Source organism: Corvus hawaiiensis, assembly GCF_020740725.1.
Source record: "Corvus hawaiiensis isolate bCorHaw1 chromosome 32 unlocalized genomic scaffold, bCorHaw1.pri.cur SUPER_32c, whole genome shotgun sequence".
NCBI lineage: Eukaryota > Metazoa > Chordata > Aves > Passeriformes > Corvidae > Corvus > Corvus hawaiiensis.
In genome coordinates, this window is record NW_025963251.1 from 47,672 (window position 1) to 72,376 (window position 24,705).

The 24,705-nt window shown below is 63.0% G+C and overlaps 2 protein-coding genes across 2 annotated transcripts in view; both read right to left on the reverse strand.

Moving 5' to 3' along the window:
• DNMT1 (DNA methyltransferase 1) overlaps nucleotides 1–14,059 on the reverse strand; it is a 34,307-nt gene extending 20,248 nt beyond the window's left edge. The window contains 17 exon segments of the mRNA XM_048293098.1: nucleotides 1,215–1,312; nucleotides 2,239–2,428; nucleotides 3,059–3,246; nucleotides 3,857–4,008; nucleotides 4,981–5,073; nucleotides 5,174–5,292; nucleotides 5,382–5,491; nucleotides 5,585–5,664; nucleotides 5,931–5,986; nucleotides 6,099–6,139; nucleotides 6,289–6,342; nucleotides 6,344–6,380; nucleotides 6,483–6,555; nucleotides 7,607–7,859; nucleotides 9,015–9,122; nucleotides 10,963–11,005; nucleotides 14,001–14,059. Of these exon segments, the coding sequence (XP_048149055.1) occupies nucleotides 1,215–1,312; nucleotides 2,239–2,428; nucleotides 3,059–3,246; nucleotides 3,857–4,008; nucleotides 4,981–5,073; nucleotides 5,174–5,292; nucleotides 5,382–5,491; nucleotides 5,585–5,664; nucleotides 5,931–5,986; nucleotides 6,099–6,139; nucleotides 6,289–6,342; nucleotides 6,344–6,380; nucleotides 6,483–6,555; nucleotides 7,607–7,859; nucleotides 9,015–9,122; nucleotides 10,963–11,005; nucleotides 14,001–14,059 (1,754 nt within the window).
• Nucleotides 14,060–15,875: 1,816 nt separating this feature from the next.
• LOC125320692 (mucolipin-1-like) lies at nucleotides 15,876–23,833 on the reverse strand (the record flags this gene model as incomplete). Its single annotated transcript, XM_048293097.1, is given in 7 exon segments — nucleotides 15,876–16,365; nucleotides 17,610–17,740; nucleotides 18,813–19,019; nucleotides 21,437–21,499; nucleotides 21,501–21,560; nucleotides 22,629–22,730; nucleotides 23,444–23,833. Coding segments are annotated over 7 exon segments (990 nt in total), but the record flags the coding sequence as incomplete, so codon positions are not given.
• Nucleotides 23,834–24,705: the final 872 nt, after the last annotated feature.

Below are 24,705 nucleotides of genomic sequence, written 5' to 3' on the forward strand. Positions count from 1 at the left end.
GGGGTTTGGGGACAGCGGGGTTGGGGACAGGGACAGCGGGGTTTGGGGACGGGGACAGCGGGGTTTGGGGATGAGGACAGCGGGGTTGGGGACAGGGACAGCGGGGTTTGGGACGGGGACAGCGGGGTTTGGGGATGGGGACAGCGGGGTTGGGGGACAGGGACAGCGGGGTTTGGGGGACAGGGACAGCGGGGTTTGGGGACGGGAACAGTGGGGTTGGGGGACAGGGACAGCGGGGTTTGGGGATGGGGACAGTGGGGTTGGGGGACAGGGACAGCGGGGTTTGGGGACAGCGGGGTTGGGGACAGGGACAGCGGGGTTGGGGGACAGGGACAGCGGGGTTTGGGGATGGGGACAGAGGGGTTTGGGGACGGGGACAGTGGGGTTTGGGGACAGCGGGGTTGGGGACAGGGACAGCGGGGTTTGGGGACGGGGACAGCGGGGTTTGGGGATGGGGACAGCGGGGTTGGGGACAGGGACAGCGGGGTTTGGGACGGGGACAGCGGGGTTTGGGGATGGGGACAGCGGGGTTGGGGGACAGGGACAGCGGGGTTGGGGACGGGGACAGCGGGGTTTGGGGACGGGGACAGCGGGGTTTGGGGATGGGGACAGCGGGGTTTGGGACGGGGACAGTGGGGTTGGGGGACAGGGACAGCGGGGTTTGGGGACAGCGGGGTTGGGGACAGGGACAGCGGGGTTTGGGATGGGGACAGAGGGGTTTGGGGACGGGGACAGCGGGGTTTGGGACGGGGACAGCGGGGTTGGGGGACAGGGACAGCGGGGTTTGGGGACGGGGACAGCGGGGTTTGGGACGGGGACAGCGGGGTTGGGGGACAGGGACAGCGGGGTTTGGGGACAGCGGGGTTGGGGGACAGGGACAGCGGGGTTTGGGATGGGGACAGAGGGGTTTGGGGACGGGGACAGCGGGGTTTGGGGACGGAGACAGTGGGGTTGGGGACAGGGACAGCGGGGTTTGGGGACAGCGGGGTTGGGGACAGGGACAGTGGGGTTTGGGGACAGAGGGGTTTGGGGACGGGGACAGCGGGGTTTGGGGACAGCGGGGTTGGGGACAGGGACAGCGGGGTTTGGGGACAGGGACAGCGGGGTTTGGGGATGGGGACAGCGGGGTTTGGGGACAGGGACAGCGGGGTTTGGGGACAGCGGGGTTGGGGACGGGGACAGTGGGGTTTGGGGACAGGGCCGGGGCCACGCACCTCCGCTGCAGACACGCCTGCTTGCTGCGCCCGCTGCCCCCAAACTTGACCATGTTCTGGCAGGCCTTGCACTTGCCGCACTCGGGCTGCTGGCACACCTGGCACGGGGACAGGGGACACCGGCTGACACCCAGAAAGGTCCCCAGGAACGCGGGAGCCTCCGGGAGGGCCCCACGGAGCAACCGGGATGGGAGGTTGGGGTTGGGTGATTCGGGTTGGAAGAGTCCTCCAAGATCAACCAACCCAAGCCAAGAAACTGATATTGATTGGTCAAGGTTGGAAGAGACCTTCAAGAACAACCAACCCAACCCAACCCAAGAGGTTGATGTTGCTTGATCAACGTTGAAAGAGACCTTCGAGAGCAACCAACCCAACCCAGCCCAGGATGTTGACGTTAATCAGGGTTGGAAGAGACCTCCAAGACCAACCAACCCAACCCATGGCATTGACGTTGGTTGATGTTGATCAAGGTTAGAAGAGTCCTCCAAGCTCAGCCAACCCAACCCATGACGTTGATGTTGGTTGATGTTGATCAAGGTTAGAAGAGTCCTCCAAGCTCAGCCAACCCAACCCATGACGTTGATGTTGGTTGATGTTGATCAAGGTTAGAAGAGTCCTCCAAGCTCAGCCAACCCAACCCATGACGTTGATGTTGGTTGATGTTGATCAAAGTTAGAAGAGGCCTCCAAGACCAACCAACCCAACCCATGGCATTGATGTTGGTTGATGTTGATCAAGGTTAGAAGAGTCCTCCAAGATCAACCAACCCAACCCATGACGTTGATGTTGGCTGATGTTGATCAAGGTTAGAAGAGTCCTCCAAGCTCAGCCAACCCCATCCATGACATTGACGTTGACCAAAGCTGGAAGACTCTCCAAGATCAACCAGTCCAACCCAACACAATGACATTGGCCGAGCTTGGAGGACCCTCCAACGCCGACCACCCAAACCCACCACCACCCCACAGCCGCGTCCCCGCGGGACGGGGGGCCTCGGATGATGCTGCCGGTGACCCTGGGGTACCTCGCAGACGCCGCAGCGCCGGCGCTTGGTGGCGTTCTCCTTGTCCTCCTCGCGCTCGTCCTTCTCGATCTGCTCCGAGAAGAAGGTGTCGAAGATGAGGTACACCAGCTTGGTGGTGGTGGCCTTGGTGGGACCCTTGTCCTTGTCGATGCGGGTCGGGTGGCGGATGGCCTGGCGCCGCACGGCTCGCCTGGGACACGGGGACAGCGCTCAGGCCACGCCCGGGGACGGGGACACCGCCCAGGGGACACCCAAGGGACCCCAAGAGGGTGCCAGCGGGGATGATGGGGCACCTTCGGGGTCCCCAAGGGCACGGATGGGTTTTGGGGACCCAACCCGGCGTCCTTCCCCGTTTGGAGTAGCACCAGGCTTGGGTTTCCCAATTTTGGAAGGGTCTTCCCAATTTTTGGGAGGGTTTTCACCATTCTGGGAGGATTCCCCCAATTTTGGGAGGGTTTCTGCTCCGATCCCCAGCACTGAACCCAAATCCTCACCAATTTTGGGAAGATATCCTCGATTTTGGGTGGATTTCCCAAATACTCCAGAGCCCAAACCCTCCCCAGTTCTGGACAAATTTCCCTGATTTTGTGGACCACTGAGCCCAAACTCTTCAAAATTTTGGTCCAATTCTCCCAATTTTGGGGCCATTCATCCCAAACCTCACCTCTCGCCCAGGATGACCCTGACCAGCTGGATGAGGTCCCTCATCAAGGAGGTGAGAATCCCCAATTTTGGGTGGGTTCTCCCACTTTTGAGGTCCCACTTCCCAAACTTCAGTCGTATTTTCCCGATTTCAGGCTTTTTGCCCCCAAAACCTCACCTCTTGCCCAGGGTGACCCCGGCCAGCTTGATGAGGTCCCTCATGCAGGGCGTGATGAGCACGGGGGGCTCGTCGCTGTCGCCGGCCTCGTCGTAGCTCTCCACCTGCTCCACCACGAACTGGGCGTGGCGCAGCAGCGAGTCCTCGGTGAAGCGGTTGAAGTTGAGCCCCGCCGGCGGCACCGTGGTCTGCGGGGACGGGAAAGGGTCGGGAAAGGTTGGGAATGGCCGCTGACCCCTCCCAGGATCGCCCATTCCGAGGGTCACCGAGGTCGGCAACGGTTTTGGAGATCGACCCAAGACCCATCGGCCCCAACGGCTCCAGTGCTGTCCTTGGCCTTCTCCATGGAAAATTCGGGTTTTCCATGGAAAATTCCACCCCGGACCCTTCCCAAGGAGGGATTTTCCCCCCACATCCAACCCAAACCTTGCCTGCGACAGTTTGGGGCTGTCACCTCCATCTTGTTGAGCAGGTGCCACCCTTGGTCCCACCTCACCACCACCACCTCCTCCTGCTGACCCCATCCCATCCTTTCCATGTGGGAATTGTCCCCATCCCCTCTTTTCCACACTGGAATTGTCCCCGGGAGGTGACAGTGGCACCGCGGGGGGTGGTGGCATCACCTCGATGTTGTTGAGCAGGTACCACCCTTGGTCCCACCTCACCACCACCATCATCTCCTCCTGCTGACCCCATCCCCTCTTTTCCATGCAGGAATTGTCCCCATCCCCTCTTCTCCACACTGGAATTGTCCCCATCCCCTCTTTTCCACACTGGAACTGTCCCAGGAGGTGACACCTCGATCTTGTTGAGCAGGTCCTCGTAGCTGACGTGGCGGTTGTTCTGCAGGAACTCCACCACGATCTTGCTCATGTAGATCTTCTCCTGCATCAGCGCGAAGGTGGGCGCGTACTCCTCGCTCGGCTCCATCAGGATGTAGTCGGCGAAGGCTGGGGATGACCCGAAAACGTGGGGTTTTGGGAAAAAATGGGAGGTTTGTGGGTGGAGGGGGAGAGGGAGGAGTGGGGAAAGGGAAAGAGAGGGGAGAGAGAGGGGGAGAAGGGAGGAAAAGGGGAGGAAAAAGGGGAGAAGAGGGAAAAAAGGGGGAAAAAAGGGGAGAAAAGGGGGAGAAAAAGAGGGAAAAAGAGGGAAAAAGAGGGAAAAAGAGGGAAAAAGAGGGAAAAAGAGGGAAAAAAGAGGAAAAAAGAGGAAAAAAGAGGAAAAAAGAGGAAAAAAGAGGAAAAAAGAGGAAAAAAGAGGGAAAAAAGAGGGAAAAAAAGGAGGAAAGGGAAGGAAAGGGAAGGAAAGGGAAGGAAAAAGAAGGAAAAAGAAGGAAAAAGAAGGAAAAAGAAGGAAAAAAGGAAAAAGAAGGAAAAAGAAGGAAAAGGGGAGAAGGGAGAAAAGGAGGAAAAAAGAGGAAAAAAGAGGAAAAAAGAGGAAAAAAGAGGAAAAAAGAGGAAAAAAGAGGAAAAACGGGAGAAAAAGGAAGGAAGAGGGGAGGAAGAGGGGAGGAAGAGGGGAGGAAGAGGAGGGGAAAATGGAGAAAATGGGGAGAAAAGAGGGGAAAAAGGAAAAAATGGGGAGAAAAGAGGGGAAAAAGGAAAAAATGGGGAGAAAAAGAAGAGAAAAAGGAAAAAAAGGGGAGAAAACGGGGAGGAAAAAGGGGGAGAAAATGGGAAAAAGGAGAGGGGGGAAGAAAAGAAGAAAAAAGGGAGATAGAAACAGAAAGGAAGGAAAAAGAAAAAAGAGAGGGAAGAGGAAAAAAGAGAGAAAAGAGACAGAAAAAAAAGAGGAAAAAAGGGAAAAAAGGAGAAAGGGAGAAAAACCCCAAAAATCCCCCCCCAAAGCCCAATCTAACCAGAAACCAACCCAAAAAAAGCCTAAAATTCCCCCAAAAAAACCCCCCAAAGCCCCTCCCTCACCTGTGCTGAAGCCGATCAGCGCCTTCTCCCCGCCGTCGAAGCCCGTGATCCACCAGGCGTTGATGGGCCCCAACTTCTTGGCTCTCACCCCCCCTGCCAAGCAAAAGCACGGCCAATTCCCGCCTGGGAATTCCCAACTCCAGCCCGAAACCGCCGGAATTCCGGGCCTTTCCCCGTCCCCGTTGTCCCTCACCGTCCAGGCAGGGGTTGTCGTCGTAGATGGGCTTGACGACGCCGCTGAAGTAGAGCTCGATGTTCCTCTCGATGAGGCCGGTGTCGAAGGGACACAGGTGGCCCCTCTTGTCGTAGACGCTGCCGGGGGCGGGGGGGAGACACACACGGAGGGCGTGGGACGCCGTTCCCGAGGGAATTCCGCAGGGAATCCAGCCCCGGGAGCTCACCTGAAGGAGGTGACCTTGTGCTGGGGAAGGTCCTCGTAGCTCTCGAAGCCGTCCTCGTTGGCGTCGAAGATGGACAAGCGCTCGTCCGTCAGCATCTCCGGCTCCTCCAGCTGAATTTGGGAGGGGGGGGAAGACCAAAAATTGGGATGAACGGCTGTTCCCGCTTTTCCTGAGCCAGGGAATGGGGGGTTTGGATCCCTTACGGCGTCGTCGGGATCCCCTTGGAAGAATTTGAGGTCGGGGTCGTCCAGGTACTGCCGGCAGTCGATGCATTTTGGGGGGGGTGGTCTGTGGGACAGGGGAGGGGGAGTCAGCTTTTCCCCAAGTTGTTCCCAAAATTATCCCAGATTTTAGCTAAATCCATGGTTTCCCATCCAAACCAACGCCAGCTGTTGGGTTTTGGGATGATGAACGGGCCGGAAATGGGTTTTTTTATTGTCCCCCAGGATAATCCGCCCTTTGGAATAATCAACTCATCCCAAAAACCCCAAAATCCAGGAGTTTTAAGGGATTAGGGAACGCCAAAAAGAAGCCGGAATGAGGAGGAACTCACTTTAGCAGGAGCAGTGATTTTAACCTGAGGGATTTCCTCTTTGATTTCCGACCTGGGAGGGAGAAATAAATCCTGGGATGAGGACGGAGCAGTGACGTCACCGCTGGCACCGGCACCGGCACCGGGACGCGGCTCCGGCCGGGAACGTTCCCCTCCCTCCTCACCCGTCTTTGGTTTCCATTTTCATCCTTTTCTCATCTTGGTCCTGGAGAAATAGACAAAAAAATGGGAAAGACAGCAGGAAAACCCAATCCCAAAATCCCGGGAAATCCACCCAGAATGTCACCACGGACCAAAATCCTGGGAATTCGCCCTGGAAATGAGCCGGGAGAGGTCCGGGATGCCAGCACCAACCTTCTCCTCCAGCTCCTCCTCCTCCTTCTCCACGTTCATCAGCTCCGGCTTCGCCTCCCCCGTTCACCTCCTCCGACTTCCGCTTGGTGGATCTGCGGGGACGGGGCCGGGATGGATCCGGGCTCGGGTTCACGGGAAGCGGGAAGGGTTTGGGATGGGGGGTGAGGGAGAGGAGGGTGACCCTCCCCGCTGACCCTTTGGAGAGCAGGCTGAGGATGGACAGCTGCCGGCCGGAGCTCCGGGTGACGCGGGAGCTGGCGGGAGACTCTGCAGGGAGAGCGCCGAGAGCCCGATGGATCCCGAAAGCCTCTCCCGAGGGGATCCCAGCCCTCAATCCCAACGGGAATTGTCACACCCCGAGGCCAGGAGACCCCAAACCCCTTCCCAAGGGATCCCAGCCCTCAATCCCAACGGGAATTGTCACACCCTGAGGCCAGGAGACCCCAAACCCCTTCCCAAGGGATCCCAGCCCTCAATCCCAACGGGAATTGTCACACCCCGAGGCCAGGAGACCCCAAACCCCTTCCCAAGGGATCCCAGCCCTCAATCCCAACGGGAATTGTCACATCCCAAGGCCACGAGACCCCAAACCCCTTCCCAAGGGGATCCCAGCTCTCCATCCCAACGGGAATTGTCACATCCCAAGGCCAGGAAACCCCAAACCCCTTCCCAAGGGATCCCAGCTCTCCATCCCAACGGGAATTGTCACATCCCAAGGCCACGAGACCCCAAACCCCTTCCCAAGGGGATCCCAGCTCTCCATCCCAACGGGAATTGTCACACCCCGAGGCCAGGAAACCCCAAACCCCTTCCCAAAGGGAATCCCAACCCTCGATCCCAATGGGAATTGTCACACCCCGAGGCCAGAAAACCCCAAACCCCTTCCCAAAGGGATCCCAACTCTTCATCCCAATGGGAATTGTCACACCCCGAGGCCAGGAGACCCCAAACCCCTTCCCAAGGGGATCCCAACTCTCCATCCCAATGGGAATTGTCACACCCCGAGGCCAGGAGACCCCAAACCCCTTCCCAAGGGGATCCCACTGGGAATCCCAGCACTCCACAAGACCCCAAACCCCTTCCCAAGGGGATCCCACTGGGAATCCCAGCACTCCACAAGACCCCAAACCCCTTCCCAAGGGGATCCCACTGGGAATCCCAGCACTCCACAAGACCCCAAACCCCTTCCCAAGGGGATCCCAAGGGGAATCCCAGCACTCCACAAGACCCCCAACCCCCTCCCCGAGGGGATCCCCCTGGGATTTACGGCCCCAAACCCCAGCAGAAGGCCCGGAGGAGCCCGAAGCCGTGCCGTTACTTTTGGCGTCGCCGTTGGAGCGGCTCCGGCGGGATTTGCGCGCCCTGGCCGCGGGCGCGGAGCAGGACGGGGACGGGGACGCCGCCTCCTCCAGCTCCATGGCCCCGTCCTCGTCGCCGTCGGCGCCGGCGCGCTCCGAGTCCTCGTCGCTGCCGTAGGCGCCGTTCCCGGGGCTCCCGTTGGGGCCGCCGGCCCCATTCTCGGCCGAGAGCTCCTGGTGCAGCAGCGCCTTCACCTTGGCCAGGTAACGCTCCTGGCAACGGCACCGGGCCAGCTGAGCCCCGGCTCCCACCCCCAGGCCCGGGAATTGCTCGGGGTCTGATCCCGAAGTTCGGAGTTTTCCCGGTTACCCGGTCCTGAAGCCCAGGGTTTTCCCAGGATCCGATGGCAAATTGGATTTCAATCCCGGGGTTTTCCCAGGGTCTGACCACAAATCCCAAAGGGAAATTGGGTTTCAATCCCAAATTCTGGGGTTTTCCCAGGGTCTGACCACAAATCCCAAAGGGAAATTGGGCTCCAATCCTGAATCCCGGGGTTTTTCCAGGGTCGGGCCCCAAATCCCAAAGGGAAAATGGGTTCCAATCCCAAATCGCGTGGTTTTCCTGGTATCCAATCCCGAATGCCAGTGTTTTATCCCAAATCCTGGAGTTTTCCCAGGGTCTGATCCCAAATCCCAAAGGGAAATTGGGTTCCAATCCCGAATCCCAGTGTTTTATCCCAAATCCTGGGGTTTTTCCAGGGTCGGGCCCCAAATCCCAAAGGGAAATTAGGTTCCAATCCTGAATCCCGGGGTTTTCCCAGGGTCTGATCCCAAATCCCAAAGGGAAATTGGGTTCCAATCCCGAATCCCAGAGCTTTATCCCAAATCCTGGGGTTTTCCCAGAGTCTGATCCCAAATCCCAAAGGGAAATTGGGTTCCAATCCTGAATCCCAGAGCTTTATCCCAAATCCTGGGGTTTTCCCAGGGTCTGATCCCAAATCCCAAAGGGAAATTGGGTTCCAATCCCGAATCCCAGTGTTTTATCCCAAATCCTGGAGTTTTCCCAGGGTCTGATCCCAAATCCCAAAGGGAAATTGGGTTCCAATCCTGAATCCCGGGGTTTTCCCAGGATCTGATCCCAAATCCCAAAGGGAAATTGGGTTCCAATCCTGAATCCCAGAGCTTTATCCCAAATCCTGGGGTTTTCCCAGAGTCTGATCCCAAATCCCAAAGGGAAATTGGGTTCCAATCCTGAATCCCAGAGCTTTATCCCAAATCCTGGGGTTTTCCCAGGGTCTGATCCCAAATCCCGTAGTTTTCCCGGTATCCAATCCCGACTCCCGGGGCTTTCCTGGTATCCAGTCCCAAATGCCGGAGTTTTCCCGGGGTTTTCTCCCGAATCCCGGGGTTTTCCCGGGGTTTTCTCACCTCGGAGAGCTCCTCGCAGCGCAGCTTGGCCTCGAGCTCGCTGAGCTGCAGCTGCACCTCGGCCTGCAGGAAGCCATGGATCAGGCTCAGCTTCTCCTGCACGCTCTCCTGGGGACAGGGAGGGGACAGGGGACAGCAGGGACAGTGTGGGGACAGCAGGGACAGTGTGGGGACAGCGTAGGGACAGTGTGGGGACAGGGATGGGACAGGGAGGGGACATGGGGACAGCAGGGACAGCGTGGGGACAGGGAGAGGACAGTGAGGGGAGAGCAGGGACAGTGTGGGGACAGGGAGGGGACAGTGAGGGGAGAGCAGGGACAGTGTGGGGACAGGGAGGGGACAGTGAGGGGACAGGGAGGGGACATGGGGACAGCAGGGACAGTGAGGGGACAGCAGGAACAGTGTGGGGACAGCGTGGGGACAGTGAGGGGACAGCAGGGACACTGTGGGGACAGTGTGGGGACAGTGTGGGGACAGGGAGGGGACAGCCGGGACAGTGAGGGGACAGCAGGGACAGTGTGGGGACAGTGTGGGGACAGTGTGGGGACAGCAGGGACAGTGAGGGGACAGCAGGGACAGTGTGGGGACAGCGTGGGGACAGTGAGGGGACAGCAGGGACAGTGTGGGGACAGCGTGGGGACAGGGAGGGGACAGCAGGGACAGTGAGGGGACAGCAGGGACAGTGTGGGGACAGCAGGGACAGTGTGGGGACAGCGTGGGGACAGGGAGGGGACAGCAGGGACAGTGAGGGGACAGCAGGGACAGTGTGGGGACAGTGTGGGGACAGGGAGGGGACAGTGAGGGGACAGTGAGGGGACAGCAGGGACAGTGTGGGGACAGTGGGGGGACAGGGAGGGGACAGCAGGGACAGTGTGGGGACAGTGTGGGGACAGCGTGGGGACAGTGAGGGGACAGCAGGGACAGTGTGGGGACAGTGTGGGGACAGGGAGGGGACAGCCAGGACAGTGAGGGGACATGGGGACAGCAGGGACAGTGTGGGGACAGCGTGGGGACAGTCAGGGGACGGGGACAGCGTGGGGACAGGGAGGGGACATGGGGACAACAGGGAGAGTGTGGAGACAGCGTGGGGACAGTGATGGGGACAGGGGACAGCATAGCGACAGTCAGGGGACAGCGTGGGGACAGGGAGGGGACAGCGTGGGGACATGGGGACAGCAGGGAGAGTGTGGGAACAGCATGGGGACAGGAAGGGGACAGTGAGGGGACAAGGGGACAGCGTGCGGACAGCTTGGGGACATGGGGACAGTGTGGGGACGGTGTGGGGACGGTGTGGGGACATGGGGACAAGGAGGGGACAGGGAGGGGACAGGGAGGGGACAGGGAGGGGACAGGGGACAGCGTGGGGACAGCAGGGAGAGTGTGGGGACAGCGTGGGGACAGTGTGGGGACAGTGATGGGGACAGTGATGGGGACATGGGGACAGCAGGGAGAGTGTGGGGACAGTGTGGGGACAGCGAGGGGACAGGGGACAGCGTGGGGACAGCAGGGAGAGTGTGGGGACAGGGAGGGGACAGGGAGGGGACAGGGAGGGGACAGCGTGGGGACAGCAGGGATGGAAGAGACACAGGGACAGCGTAGGGACAAAGGAGACCGAGAGGATGGAAGGGACAGTGTGGGGACATGGGGACATCGTGGGAACAGCGTGGGGACCGCAGGGACAGCGTGGGGACATTGCAGGGCACAGCAGAGCTTCCCATGGGTACAACGTGGGGCAGGGAGGGGACGGTTCCCACGGGGACAGAGGGGACAGCGTGGGGCAGCTCCCAGTCCCTCCCAATCCCAGCACTGCCCCCATTCCCTCCTTTTCCAGGGAATTTGGGGGGCCCGGGGGGGCTCCAGAGCCCCCATTCCTCCCGGAACAAAGGGGTCAGGGACGCTGGGACCCCCCAGGTGACAGTGGTGACACCGGGGACACCCCGGCACTCACCTTCTCTCCCAGATTCTCCTCATCCCGCTCCAAGTCCTGCAGCCTGCGGGGGCAGAGCTGGGGTCACCGGGGAGGGGGACAGGGGACACACCAAGGGAGAGGACAAAGGGACACCGCGGGAGGGCTCCGGAGGGGACACCGGACACGGAATGCGGGAATTCCAGGGGGGGACACAGTGCCCAAGGGAGGGGACAGAGGGGACAGGGCCACCCCTGGGACCGAGGCTGGGAAAAGCCACCAGGGAGGGCCACGTGTCCCCTTCCCGCGGCCATGGAAGGCAGGAATTGGGACAGGAAGAGCCAGGGGAACCCCCCCATCCCTGTCCCCATCCCTGTCCCCATCCCTGTCCCCATTGCTGTCCCCATCCCTGCTCCAGGGGACACCGGCGGCACTGGGAATGCTTCCGAAGGAATGTCCCCGTCCGCTGGGATGTGGGGCTGGCATCCCCAGGAACGCCGGGATGTGGGGCTGGGACCCCCGGGAATGCCGGGATGTGGGGCTGGGACCCCTCCAGTGCCACCCCGGGAATGTCCCCAGGTACCAGGAGGAGGCTCGGGACGGTGGCAGCGCCATCCCCGGGAACGCTGGGATGGGACCCCGGGGAGCACTTCCGTGGGTTGGGATTGGGGTCAGGACCCCCGGGATCGCTTCCGTGGGGTCAGGACGGGGGTCAGGATCCCTGGGATTGGGGTCAGGACCCCCGAGATTGGGGTCAGGATTCCCTGGGATCACTGCCGTGCCCCGGGATTGGGGTCACGACCCAGGTCAGGATCCCTCTGGTGCCACGGCCGTCCCTGGGAACGTCCCATCCACCGGGATTTGGGATGGGACCCCCTGGGGTGGCTCCTGTCCCTCCTGGGGGTGGCTCCTGGCCACCAGGTCATCCCTCAGGCCGCCCTGGGATGGCTCCTGTCCCCCCCGGGGTGGCTCCTGGCCCCCCTGGGATGGCTCCTGGCCCCCCCGGGGTGGCTCCTGGCCCCGCCGGGGTGGCTCCTGGCCCCCAGGACACCCCTCAGGCCCCCCTGGGATGGCTCCTGTCCCCCCTGGGGTGGCTCCTGTCCCCCCTGGGATGGCTCCTGGCCCCCAGGACACCCCTCAGGCCCCCCTGGGGTGGCTCCTGTCCCCCCTGGGATGGCTCCTGGCCCCCAGGACACCCCTCAGGCCCCCCTGGGATGGCTCCTGTCCCCCCCGGGGTGGCTCCTGTCCCCCCTGGGATGGCTCCTGGCCCCCAGGACACCCCTCAGGCCCCCCTGGGATGGCTCCTGTCCCCCCTGGGGTGGCTCCTGTCCCCCCTGGGATGGCTCCTGGCCCCCAGGACACCCCTCAGGCCCCCCTGGGATGGCTCCTGTCCCCCCTGGGATGGCTCCTGTCCCCCAGGACACCCCTCAGGCCCCCCTGGGATGGCTCCTGTCCCCCCTGGGATGGCTCCTGTCCCCCAGGACACCCCTCAGGCCCCCCGGGATCGCCCCCACGTCCCCGTGGCACATCCCAGTGCCACCAGCACATCCGTCCCCACTTCCCTTTTCCCGCTTCCCGCAGGGGTTCCGGGGGGATCCGGCGTCCCCCGGCTTTGGGGACAGCCCCGGGGACGTCGGGGACAGCGCGGGCGCCGCGCCGGAAGCGGGGGAGGGGGTGCAGGGCCCCCCCCCTTCCTGCCCAGGCCGGGGGTGCCGGGAGGGCACGGGGGGGACAGTGACGATTCCCACTGGGATCACCCCAAAATGTGCCACCCCCCCATCCCAAAAACCCCCGGGGACAGGGGGGACACGGGGTGGGGACAAAGCGGGGGCGGGGAGACGGACGGACCCGGCCGGGGCCACGTGGGGTGGGGACATCCCCGGGGACACCCCAAAAATGGGGAGGGGTTTGGGGGGGCTGGGGCTGCAGGGCAGGGGGGGGGTCCCCAAAATATGGGGGTGGGGGGGGGACATGGAGGGGGTCACAGTAATTTGGGGAGGATCAGGGTAATTTTGGGGGGGGGGCACAGTAACTTGAGGAGGATCAGGGTAATTCTGGGGGGGGGGCCACAGTAATTTGGGGAGGATCAGGACACTTTTGGGGGGGTCAGAGTAGTTTTGGGGGGGGTCACAGTAACTTGAGGAGGATCAGGGTAATTTTGGGGGGGGGCACAGTAATTTGGGGAGGATCAGGATGCTTTTGGGGGGGGTCAGAGTAGTTTTGGGGGGGGTCACAGTAACTTGAGGAGGATCAGGGTAATTTTGGGGGGGTGTCACAGTAATTTGGGGAGGATCAGGGCAATAAAAGGGAGGGTCAGGGCATTTTGGGGGGGGGGTCAGGGTAATTCTGGTGGGGTCAGGGCAGGTCACTGCAATATCTGGGGGGGTCAGGGCAGTTGGGGGGGGGTCAGGGTGATGTGGCAGGGGGTGTCAGTGCAGGGTGACACTGGGGGGGGGGTGACAGTCCGGCCCTGGGGGGGGTCAGGGCGGTGTTGGGGGGGGTCACTGCCATGGAAGGGGGGGGGGGTCAGCGCTTTTGGGGGTGCTGTCAGTGCCATTGGGGGGGGGTGGGGTCAGTGACAGGGCTGAGGGGGGGGGGGTCAGTGACATGAGGGACATGAGGGTGACACTGCCGGGGCTGAGGGGTCACAGAGCACCCCGGGGGGTGTCAGTGACAGTGAGGGGGGGGTCAGTGACATGAGGGTGACACTGCCGGGGCTGAGGGGGGGGTCAGTGGCACTGAGGGGGGGGTCAGTCCCCTCAGGGTGACACTGCCGGGGCTGAGGGCTCTCAAAGCACCGGGGGGGTGTCAGTGACACTGAGGGGGTGTCAGTGACACTGAGGGGGGGGGTCAGTGACACTGAGGGGGGGGTCAGTCCCCTCAGGGTGACACTGCCGGGGCTGAGGGCTCTCAGCGCACCCGGGGGGTTGGGGGCCATTGCGGGGTGTCATTACCGGGGTTGGGGACTCTCCGACCACCCCGGGCGGGGCTCTGGGAGCGGGCCCGGCCTGAGGGGATATGGGGGGATGGCGGGGGATGGCGGGGGGGGGGGTCAACCCCGGCTCCCGTTCGCGACTCACCGTCGGCGCAGCTCGGCGGGCAGCGGGGCCGGCGGCAGCGGCGCGGCGCGGGCCGGCATCGGGAGCGGGGCGGGGGCCGGGCGGGGGGCGCGGGGCGGGCTCGGGGCCCGGTTCGGAGCCCGGGTCGGGGCCGGGTCGGGGCCGTGCTCGGGGCCCGGCTCGGCGGGACCGGGAGCGGCTTCGCGCGGAAACGAGCGGCGGGGGCGGGGCGGCGCCGGCACCCACCACCGCGCGGGGGGAGCCGGCGCGCACCATGCTGCCGCCGCGGGGGGGGGGAAACGCGGGACGCGGCGATCCCCGCCACACCGCGGGGACCGGAGGGGACCGGGGAGGCACCGGGAGGGGTCAGGTCGGTACCGGGGAGGGGGCGGAGGGAGGGGGGGGGGAGAACGGGGAGGCCTCGGGGGGGGCCGGAGCGGTGAGAGGGGCGTGGGAGGTACCACTGAGGGGCGGCAGGGGGAGGCGGGAGGTACCACTGAGGGGAGGCGGGAGGGTACCACTGAGGGGCGGCGGGGGGAGGCGGGAGGTACCACTGAGGGGCGGCGGGGGGAGGCGGGAGGTACCACTGAGGGGAGGCGGGAGGTACCACTGAGGGGCGGCGGGGGGAGGCGGGAGGTACCACTGAGGGGCGGCGGGGGGAAGCGGGAGGTACCACTGAGGGGATGCGGGAGGTACCACTGTGGGGCGGCGGGGGGGAGGATGGGGTGTACCACTGTAAGGCAGCGTGGGGGGGAGGCCATGAAAGCGGGCTGTACCACTGTGGGGACGGGGAACACGGGCTGTACCACTGTGAGGGGGGACAGGCACCCTTGTCCCCCCAGGGCCACCCTTGTGTCCCCACTGTCACCCCGGGGTGACACCCAGGGCCACCCCTGTGTCCCCAGGGCCACCCAGTGCCACCCTTGTGTCCCCACTGTCCCCCCAGGTGACACCCAGGGCCACCCCTGTCCCCCCAGGGCCACCCTTGTGTCCCCACTGTCACCCCAGGGCCACCCAGTGCCACCCTTGTGTCCCCACCGTCCCCCCAGGTGACACCCAGGGCCACCCCTGTCCCCCCAGTGCCACCCTTGTGTCTCCCCAGGCTCACAGCCCTCAGTGCCACCCCCGTCCCCGTGGCCGCTGCCACCCCTGGGTGCCACCCCAGTGTCCCCACTGTCCCCCCGGGGTGTCCCCAGCCCCGGCGCAGCCCCCTCAGCACGGACCCCTCTCGTCCCAGGTCACCTTTATTGTCCCCTTGGGGACCCCCCAGGACACGGAGCCCCCCCTCAGTGTGGCCACACCCCCAATTTGGGGTGAAAAGGGACATTTTTGGGTGGGGGGGGGGGGGGGGGACCCAGAGCTGCTCCGGTGAGCCCAAGGACAGGGACAAGGTCCCAAAGTGTCCCCAAAAACGGAGCCAGGGGTCCCAAGGTTCCAAGTTTACCCCTAAAAAATGAGCTGGGGTCCCAAAGTATCCCCAAAAACGGATCCGGGGATCCCAAATTCCCAAAGTGTCCCCAAAACCCACCCTGGGGATCCCAAAGTGTCCCCAAAAACGGATCCGGGGGTCCCAAATTCCCAAAGTATCCCCAAAACCCACCCTGGGGATCCCAAAGTGTCCCCAAAAATGGATCCAGGGGTCCCAAAGTATCCCCAAAAACCAGATTTGGGGGTCCCAAATTCCCAAACTGTCCCCAAAACCCACCCTGGGGACCCCAAAGTGTCCCCAAAAATGGATCCAGGGGTCCCAAAGTATCCCCAAAAACCAGATTTGGGGGTCCCAAATTCCCAAACTGTCCCCAAAACCCACCCTGGGGATCCCAAAGTGTCCCCAAAAACGGATTTGGGGATCCCAAATTCCCAAACTGTCCCCAAAACCCACCCTGGGGATCCAAAGTGTCCCCAAAAACGGATCCAGGGGTCCCAAAGTATCCCCAAAAACCAGATTTGGGGGTCCCATGGCTCCAAATTTCCCCCGAAACCACACCTGGCGGTCCTGAAGTTCCAACCTACCCCCAAAAAAATCCCGATTTGGGGGTCCCGAAGTTCCAAACCCCCCCCAAAAAAATCCATCCCGGAGATCCCGAAGTTCCAAACCCCCCCCCAAAAAAAAATCCATCCCGGGGGTCTCCACGGAGCCCCGAGGGGGCTCCCAGTCCCCCCCAGTCCTCCCAGTTTGGCACTGGGAGCCGCGTGGGGTCGGGGTGCCGGGGGTGCCACCCCAAATTTGGGGTCCCGGGCGGGTAAAAGCAGAGGATAAAATAAATTAAAAGCTGGGGGGGGGTCGGGGTGTCCCCAGGGTGTCCCCAGGGTGTCCCCAGGGTGTCCCCAGGGTGTCCCCGGTGTCCCTCAGTTCACCAGCAGCGCGTTGTCCTGAGCAGGAGCCCTGTGGGGACACGATTTTGGGGGGATTTTAGGGGATTTTGGGGCAGCAGGACCTCCGGGAGACACCCCACCCTCCCCCCCCCCCCCCACATCCCAAAAACCCCCGTGGGGAATTGGGGACCCCAAAAACCCCGGAAGGGGGGTCGGGGGGGGATTTTGGGGTCATTTGGGGGTGGGGTTTGGGGTCATTTTGGGGTTATTTGGGGCTGGATTTTGGGGTCATTTTTGGAGTAATTTGGGGGCTGGATTTTGGGGTCATTTTGGGGTCATTTGGGGTTATTTGGGGATGGATTTTGGGGTCATTTTGGATCCATTTGGGGCTGGATTTGGGGTCATTTGGGGCTGGATTTGGGGGTCATTTGGGGCTGGATTTTAGGGTCATTTTGGGGTCATTTGGGGATGGATTTTGGGGTCATTTTGGGGTCATTTGGGGATGGATTTTGGGGTCATTTTGGGTTATTTGGGGCTGGATTTGGGGGTCATTTGAGGCTGGATTTTGGGGTCATTTTGGGGTCATTTGGGGGTGGAGTTTGGGGTCATTTTGGGGTCATTTTGGAGTCATTTGGGGGTGGGGTTTGCGGTCATTTTGGAGTCATTTGGGGGCTGGACTTTGGGTCATTTTGGGGTCATTTTGGAATCATTTGGGGCTGGACTTTGGGTCATTTGGGGTTATTTGGGGATGGATTTTGGGGTCATTTTGGAGTTATTTGGGGCTGGATTTTGGGGTCATTTTGGATCCATTTGGGGCTGGATTTGGGGTCATTTTGGAGTCATTTGGGGGCTGGACTTTGGGTCATTTTGGGGTCATTTTGGAATCATTTGGGGCTGGACTTTGGGTCATTTGGGGTTATTTGGGGATGGATTTTGGGGTCATTTTGGAGTTATTTGGGGCTGGATTTTGGGGTCATTTTGGATCCATTTGGGGCTGGATTTGGGGTCATTTTGGAGTCATTTGGGGGCTGGACTTTGGGTCATTTTGGGGTCATTTTGGATCCATTTGGGGCTGGATTTTTGGGTCATTTGGGGTCGGGGCTGGATTTTGGGGGGTGGATTTTGGGATCATTCTGTGATAATTCGGGGCCAGATTTCGGGATCATTTTGGGGCCAGATTTTGGGATCATTCAGGATTCTCCCACCCCCCCACGGTCCAGGGCCAAAGTGATACCGAGGCCAAACCCCCCCCCCTCCGCTGAGAGTGACCCCAAACTCCCCCAAAAATGCCCCAAACCGCCCCGAAGCGCGGACCGGCCGCAGCAGCAGAGGGCGGAGCAGGAGGCGGAGCTGTCCCGGCGGAACTTCCCGGACTTGGGGCTGTCCCGACACTGCGCGATGAAGGCGTGGAGCTGCGACACGGCCGTGTCACCCTCGGACTGGGTCTGGGGACAGGGGACAGGGGACGGGTCAGGGACAGCGCGGTGCCACCCTCGGACAGGGGACACAGGGGACAGGGCAGGGACAGCGCGGTGCCACCCTCGGACTGGGGACAGGGGACAGGGCAGGGACAGCGCGGTGCCACCCTCGGACAGGGGACACAGGGGACAGGGCAGGGACAGCGCGGTGCCACCCTCGGACAGGGGACACAGGGGACAGGGCAGGGACAGCGCGGTGCCACCCTCGGACAGGGGACACAGGGGACAGGGCAGGGACAGTGCGGTGCCACCCTCGGACAGGGGACACAGGGGACAGGGCAGGGACAGCGCGGTGCCACCCTCGGACTGGGGACAGGGGACAGCTCAGGGACAGCGCGGTGCCACCCTCGGACAGGGGACACAGGGGACAGGGCAGGGACAGCGCGGTGCCACCCTCGGACAGGGGACACAGGGGACAGGGCAGGGACAGCGCGGTGCCACCCTCGGACAGGGGACACAGGGGGACAGGGCAGGGACAGTGCGGTGCCACCCTCGGACAGGGGACACAGGGGACAGGGCAGGGACAGCGCGGTGCCACCCTCGGACAGGGGACAGGGGACGGGTCAGGGACAGCGCGGTGCCACCCTCGGACAGGGGACACAGGGGACAGGGCAGGGACAGGGCGGTGCCACCCTCGGACAGGGGACACAGGGGACAGGGCAGGGACAGTGCGGTGCCACCCTCGGACAGGGGACAGGGGACGGGTCAGGGACAGCGCGGTGCCACCCTCGGACAGGGGACACAGGGGACAGGGCAGGGACAGCGCGGTGCCACCCTCGGACAGGGGACACAGGGGACAGGGCAGGGACAGTGCGGTGCCACCCTCGGACAGGGGACAGGGGACGGGTCAGGGACAGGGTGAGGGGACAGACAGAAAATGTGTCAGACAGACAAGGGGACAGTGACAGGTGAGGTGACAGATGATGGAATGGGTGACACCCGGGTGACGTCACACCCAGGTGATGCCACACCCCGGTGATGCCACACCCTGGTGATGTCACACCCCGGTGATGTCACACCCCGGTGACGCCGAGCTCACCTTGATGGTGTCGTAGGAGCCGGTGATGAGGGCGATGAAGAGGCTGAGCACCATGTAGATGAAGAGCGCGCTGAAGGAGTACAGGTACACCTGGCTGAAGAGCCACACCAGGGCCCCGCTCGGCCGCAGCGCCGCGAACGTGGCGAACATGTCATCGCCATTGACCAGCGAGAACAGGCACTCGGACACCATGGACAGCGAGCGGAACTGCGGACAGGGACACCTGGGGTCACCTGGGGGTCACCTGTGTCACCTGTGTCACACCTGTGTCACCTGTGTCACCTGGGGGTCACCTGTGTCACCTGTGTCACCCCTGTGTCATCGCCATTGACCAGCGAGAACAGGCACTCGGACACCATGGACAGCGAGCGGAACTGCGGACAGGGACACCTGGGGTCACCTGGGGGTCACCTGTGTCACCTGTGTCACACCTGTGTCACCTGTGTCACCTGTGTCACCTGTGTCACCTGTGTCACACCTGTGTCACCTGTGTCACACCTGGGGTCACCTGTGTCACCCCTGTGTCACCCCTGTGTCATCGCCATTGACCAGCGAGAACAGGCACTCGGACACCATGGACAGCGAGCGGAACTGCGGACAGGGACACCTGGGGTCACCTGGGGGTCACCTGTGTCACCTGTGTCACACCTGTGTCACCTGTGTCACCTGGGGGTCACCTGTGTCACCTGTGTCACCCCTGTGTCACACCTGTGTCACCTGTGTCACCTGTGTCACACCTGGGGTCACCTGTGTCACCCCTGTGTCACCCCTGTGTCACCTGTGTCACCTGTGTCACACCTGGGGTCACCTGTGTCACCCCTGTGTCACCCCTGTGTCACCTGTGTCACCTGTGTCACCTGGGGGTCACCTGTGTCACCTGTGTCACCCCTGTGTCATCGCCATTGACCAGCGAGAACAGGCACTCGGACACCATGGACAGCGAGCGGAACTGCGGACAGGGACACCTGGGGTCACCTGGGGGGCACCTGTGTCACCCCTGTGTCACACCTGTGTCACCTGGGGGTCACCTGTGTCACCCCTGTGTCACCCCATGTCACACCTGTGTCACCTGTGTCACCCCCTGTGTCACCCCTGTGTCCCCTGTGTCACCCCTGTGTCACCCCCTGTGTCACCCTCATTTCATCCATGGATTCCAGAAGGAACCCAGCCCCCAAAACCAGGATTTGGGGTGGGAAAGCAAACCCCCAAACTGGGATTAGGGACTGTCCCAACCCCTAAACCGGGATCAGGGACTCTCCCAACCCCTAAACCGGGATCAGGGACTCTCCCAGCCCATAAATGGGGATCAGGGGACTCTCCCAGCCCCATAAATGGGGATCAGGACTCTCCCAGCCCCATAAATGGGGATCAGGGACTCTCCAGCCCCATAAATGGGGATCAGGGGCTCTCCCAGCCCCATAAATGGGGATCAGGGGCTCTCCAGCCCCATAACCCGGGATCAGGGACTCTCCCAGCCCCATAAATGGGGATCAGGGACTCTCCAGCCCCATAAATGGGGATCAGGGGCTCTCCCAGCCCCATAAATGGGGATCAGGGACTCTCCAGCCCCACAAATGGGGATCAGGGGCTCTCCCAGCCCCATAAATGGGGATCAGGGGCTCTCCCAGCCCCATAACCCGGGATCAGGGACTCTCCCAGCCCCTAAACCGGGATCAGGGACTCTCCAGCCCCATAAATGGGGATCAGGGACTCTCCCAGCCCCATAACCCGGGATCAGGGACTCTCCCAGCCCCATAAATGGGGATCAGGGACTCTCCCAGCCCCATAAATGGGGATCAGGGGCTCTCCCAGCCCCATAAATGGGGATCAGGGGCTCTCCCAGCCCCTAAACCGGGATCAGGGACTCTCCAGCCCCATAAATGGGGATCAGGGACTCTCCAGCCCCATAAATGGGGATCAGGGGCTCTCCCAGCCCCATAAATGGGGATCAGGGGCTCTCCCAGCCCCATAAATGGGGATCAGGGGCTCTCCCAGCCCCTAAACCGGGATCAGGGACTCTCCAGCCCCATAAATGGGGATCAGGGACTCTCCAGCCCCATAAATGGGGATCAGGGACTCTCCCAGCCCCATAACCCGGGATCAGGACTCTCCAGCCCCATAAATGGGGATCAGGGACTCTCCCAGCCCCATAACCCGGATCAGGGACTCTCCAGCCCCATAAATGGGGATCAGGGGCTCTCCCAGCCCCATAAATGGGGATCAGGGGCTCTCCAGCCCCATAAATGGGGATCAGGGGCTCTCCCAGCCCCATAACCCGGGATCAGGGACTCTCCCAGCCCCATAAATGGGGATCAGGGACTCTCCCAGCCCCTAAACCGGGATCAGGGGCTCTCCCAGCCCCATAAATGGGGATCAGGGACTCTCCCAGCCCCATAAATGGGGATCAGGGACTCTCCCAGCCCCATAAATGGGGATCAGGGACTCTCCCAGCCCCATAAATGGGGGATCAGGGACTCTCCAGCCCCATAAATGGGGATCAGGGGCTCTCCAGCCCCATAACCCGGGATCAGGGACTCTCCCAGCCCCATAAATGGGGATCAGGGGCTCTCCAGCCCCATAACCCGGGATCAGGGGCTCTCCAGCCCCAGGTCGGGTGGTCCCACCTTGACGTGGTGCGGGCCCAGCACGATCCAGCCGCAGAAGCAGTAGCCCAGGTAGATGACGGCCCACGCAGCAGCAGAAGCGCATCACGCTGGGCAGCGCCGCGCGCAGCGTCACGATCAGGATCTGCGCCCCCAGAACGGGCATCGGCCCCGGGCGGGGCGGGGGAAAACGGGAATTGAGCATTTGGGGTGGGGAAATGAGGATTCGGGGCAGGGAAATGGGAATTGTCCCCAGCCCAAGCGTCCCAATGGAGGTTTTGGGCAGGGAAAATGGGATTTTATCCTGTCTGCCGGCCCTGGCCACTGGCCCTGGCCCCTGGGGTGACAGCCCTGTCCCTCTGCCCCATCCCCTGGCCCCATCCCCTGTCCCTATCCCCATCCCCATCCCCATGGTGACATCTTTGTTCCTGTCCCTCTGCCCCATCCCTGGCCCCATCCCCTGTCCCTATCCCCATCCCCAGGGTGACATCCCTGTCCCTGTCCCTCTGCCCCATCCCTGGCCCCGTCCCTGTCCCTGTCCCCTGGCCCTATCCCTGGGGTGACACCCCTGTCCCTGTCCCCTGGGTGACACCTCTGTCCCTGTCCCTGTCCCCGTCCCCTGTCCCCTGTCCCTCTCCCCTGTGTGACACCTCTGTCCCCGTCCGCTCTCCCCTGTCCCATCCCTGTCCCTCTCCCTGTCCCCTGTCTCTGTCCCTGTCCCCAGGGTGACACCTCTGTCCCTGTCCCCTCTCCCCTGTTCCTGTCCCCTGTTCCTGTCCCCTGTCCCCATCCCTGGGTGACACCCCTGTCCCTGGTCCCCATCCCCCATCCCCTCTCCCTGTCCCTGTCCCCATCCCCCATCCCCTCTCCCTGTCCCGTGCCCTGTCCCCTGTCCCCATCCCGTCCCTCTCCCCACTCCCTGTCCCCTCTCCCTGTCCCCTCTCCCCCGTCCCTGTCCCTCTCCCCTGGGTGACACCCCTGTCCCCATCCCCTGTCCCCATCCTGTCCCTGTCCCCTCTCCCTGTCCCTCTCCCCTGTCCCCATCCCGTCCCTGTCCCCTCTCTTTCTCCCTGTCCCCTCTCCCTGTCCCCTGTCCCTGTCCCCATCCCTGTGCCCTCTGTCCCTGTCCCCATCCCTGGGGTGACACCCCTGTCCCTGTCCCCATCCCCTGTCCCTGTCCCCTGTCCCCGTGCCCATCCCGGTGCCCACTCACGTTGTACTTCTGGAAGAAGGTCAGGTACCGGATGACGCCGACCCACACGAGCAGCGTGGATGTGCCCAGCAGGATGCTGCACACGTCGTAGCCCGAGAAGTTCTGCGGGGACACGGCCACGGTGCCACCTCCGCCTGGGGACACCCAGGGCTCGCACAGGGCACCCCGGGGCAACCAGGCGGCACCTGGGGCTGGGGCGGCTGTGCCCCGGGCTCTGGGGACACCCAGGGCGTTGTCACCGGGGCACTGCCAGCACCCAGGGGTGCCACTGTCCCCTCCAGGGACACCCAGGGGTGGCACTGTCCCCTCCAGGGACACCCAGAGCGTTGTCACCGGGGCACTGCCAGCACCCAGGGGTGCCACTGTCCCCTCCAGGGACACCCAGAGCGTTGTCACCGGGGCACTGCCAGCACCCAGGGGTGCCACTGTCCCCTCCAGGGACACCCAGGGGTGGCACTGTCCCCTCCAGGGACACCCAGGGCGTTGTCACCGGGGCACTGCCAGCACACAGGGGTGCCACTGTCCCCTCCAGGGACACCCAGAGCGTTGTCACCGGGGCACTGCCAGCACCCAGGGGTGCCACTGTCCCCTCCAGGGACACCCAGGGCGTTGTCACCGGGGCACTGCCAGCACCCAGGGGTGCCACTGTCCCCTCCAGGGACACCCAGGGGTGCCACTGTCCCCTCCTGGGACACCCAGGGACACCCCGGCCGTTGTCCCCAGGGGTGACGGCTCCCGCCCGGCGCTGGCCGTGTCCCCTCCTGGCGCCCCAGGACGTTGTGCCCGGTGCCCGCCGCGTCCCCCCCGGCGGTGACCTTGGCCTCGATGCCGATCTTGAGGACGGTGCCCAGCACGGTGAGGAGGTCGCTGGTGACCAGCAGCAGGTACCACCCGTTGAGGAACTCCAGCCGGTCCGACAGCGCCGCCGGGCGCCCGTGGCGGCGCCGCACGAAGCGGCTCCACTCCTGCGGGGACCCCGCCGCCACCGTCACCGGCACTGGCACCGGCACCGGCACCGGCACTGGCACCGGTACCAGCACTGGCACCAGCACTGGCACTGGCACCGGCACCGGCACCTCCCTGCGCTGGCACCAGCACTGGCACTGGCACCAGCACTGGCACTGGCACCGGCACCTCCCTGCGCTGGCACCAGCACCGGCACTGGCACCAGCACTGGCACCGGCACCAGCACCTCCCTGCGCTGGCACCAGCACCGGCACTGGCACCAGCACTGGCACCGGCACCAGCACCTCCCTGCGCTGGCACCAGCACCGGCACTGGCACCAGCACTGGCACCGGCACCAGCACCTCCCTGCACTGGCACCAGCACCGGCACCAGCACCTCCCTGCACTGGCACCAGCACCGGCACTGGCACCAGCACTGGCACCGGCACCAGCACCTCCCTGCGCTGGCACCAGCACCGGCACTGGCACCAGCACTGGCACCGGCACCAGCACCTCCCTGCGCTGGCACCAGCACCGGCACTGGCACCAGCACTGGCACCGGCACCAGCACCTCCCTGCACTGGCACCAGCACCGGCACTGGCACCAGCACTGGCACCGGCACCAGCACCTCCCTGCGCTGGCACCAGCACCGGCACTGGCACCAGCAGCTCCCCGGGCTGGCACTGGCACCAGCAATTCCCCGGGCTGGCACTGCCTCCCGGTGCTCCCCAGCATCTCCATCCAACCCTTCCCAGCACCTCCCAGTGCTGCCCAGTACCTCCCAGTATCCACATCCCACCCTTCCCAGCACCTCCCAGTGCTCCCCAGTACCTCCCAGTATCCACATCCCACCCTTCCCAGCACCTCCCAGTGCTGCCCAGTACCTCCCAGTATCCACATCCAACCCTTCCCAGCACCTCCCACCATCCACACCCAACCCCACCCACCCCATCCCATCCCAAATCCCATCGATCCCACCCCCTAAACTCCCCCAAACCCCCTAAACCCCCCAAACCCCCTAAATCCCCTAAACCCCCTAAATCTCCTAATTTCTCCTAAACCCTCTAAATTCCCCAAATCCCCTAAAATCCTCTAAATTCCCTAAACCCCCCTAAAATCCCCCTAAACTCC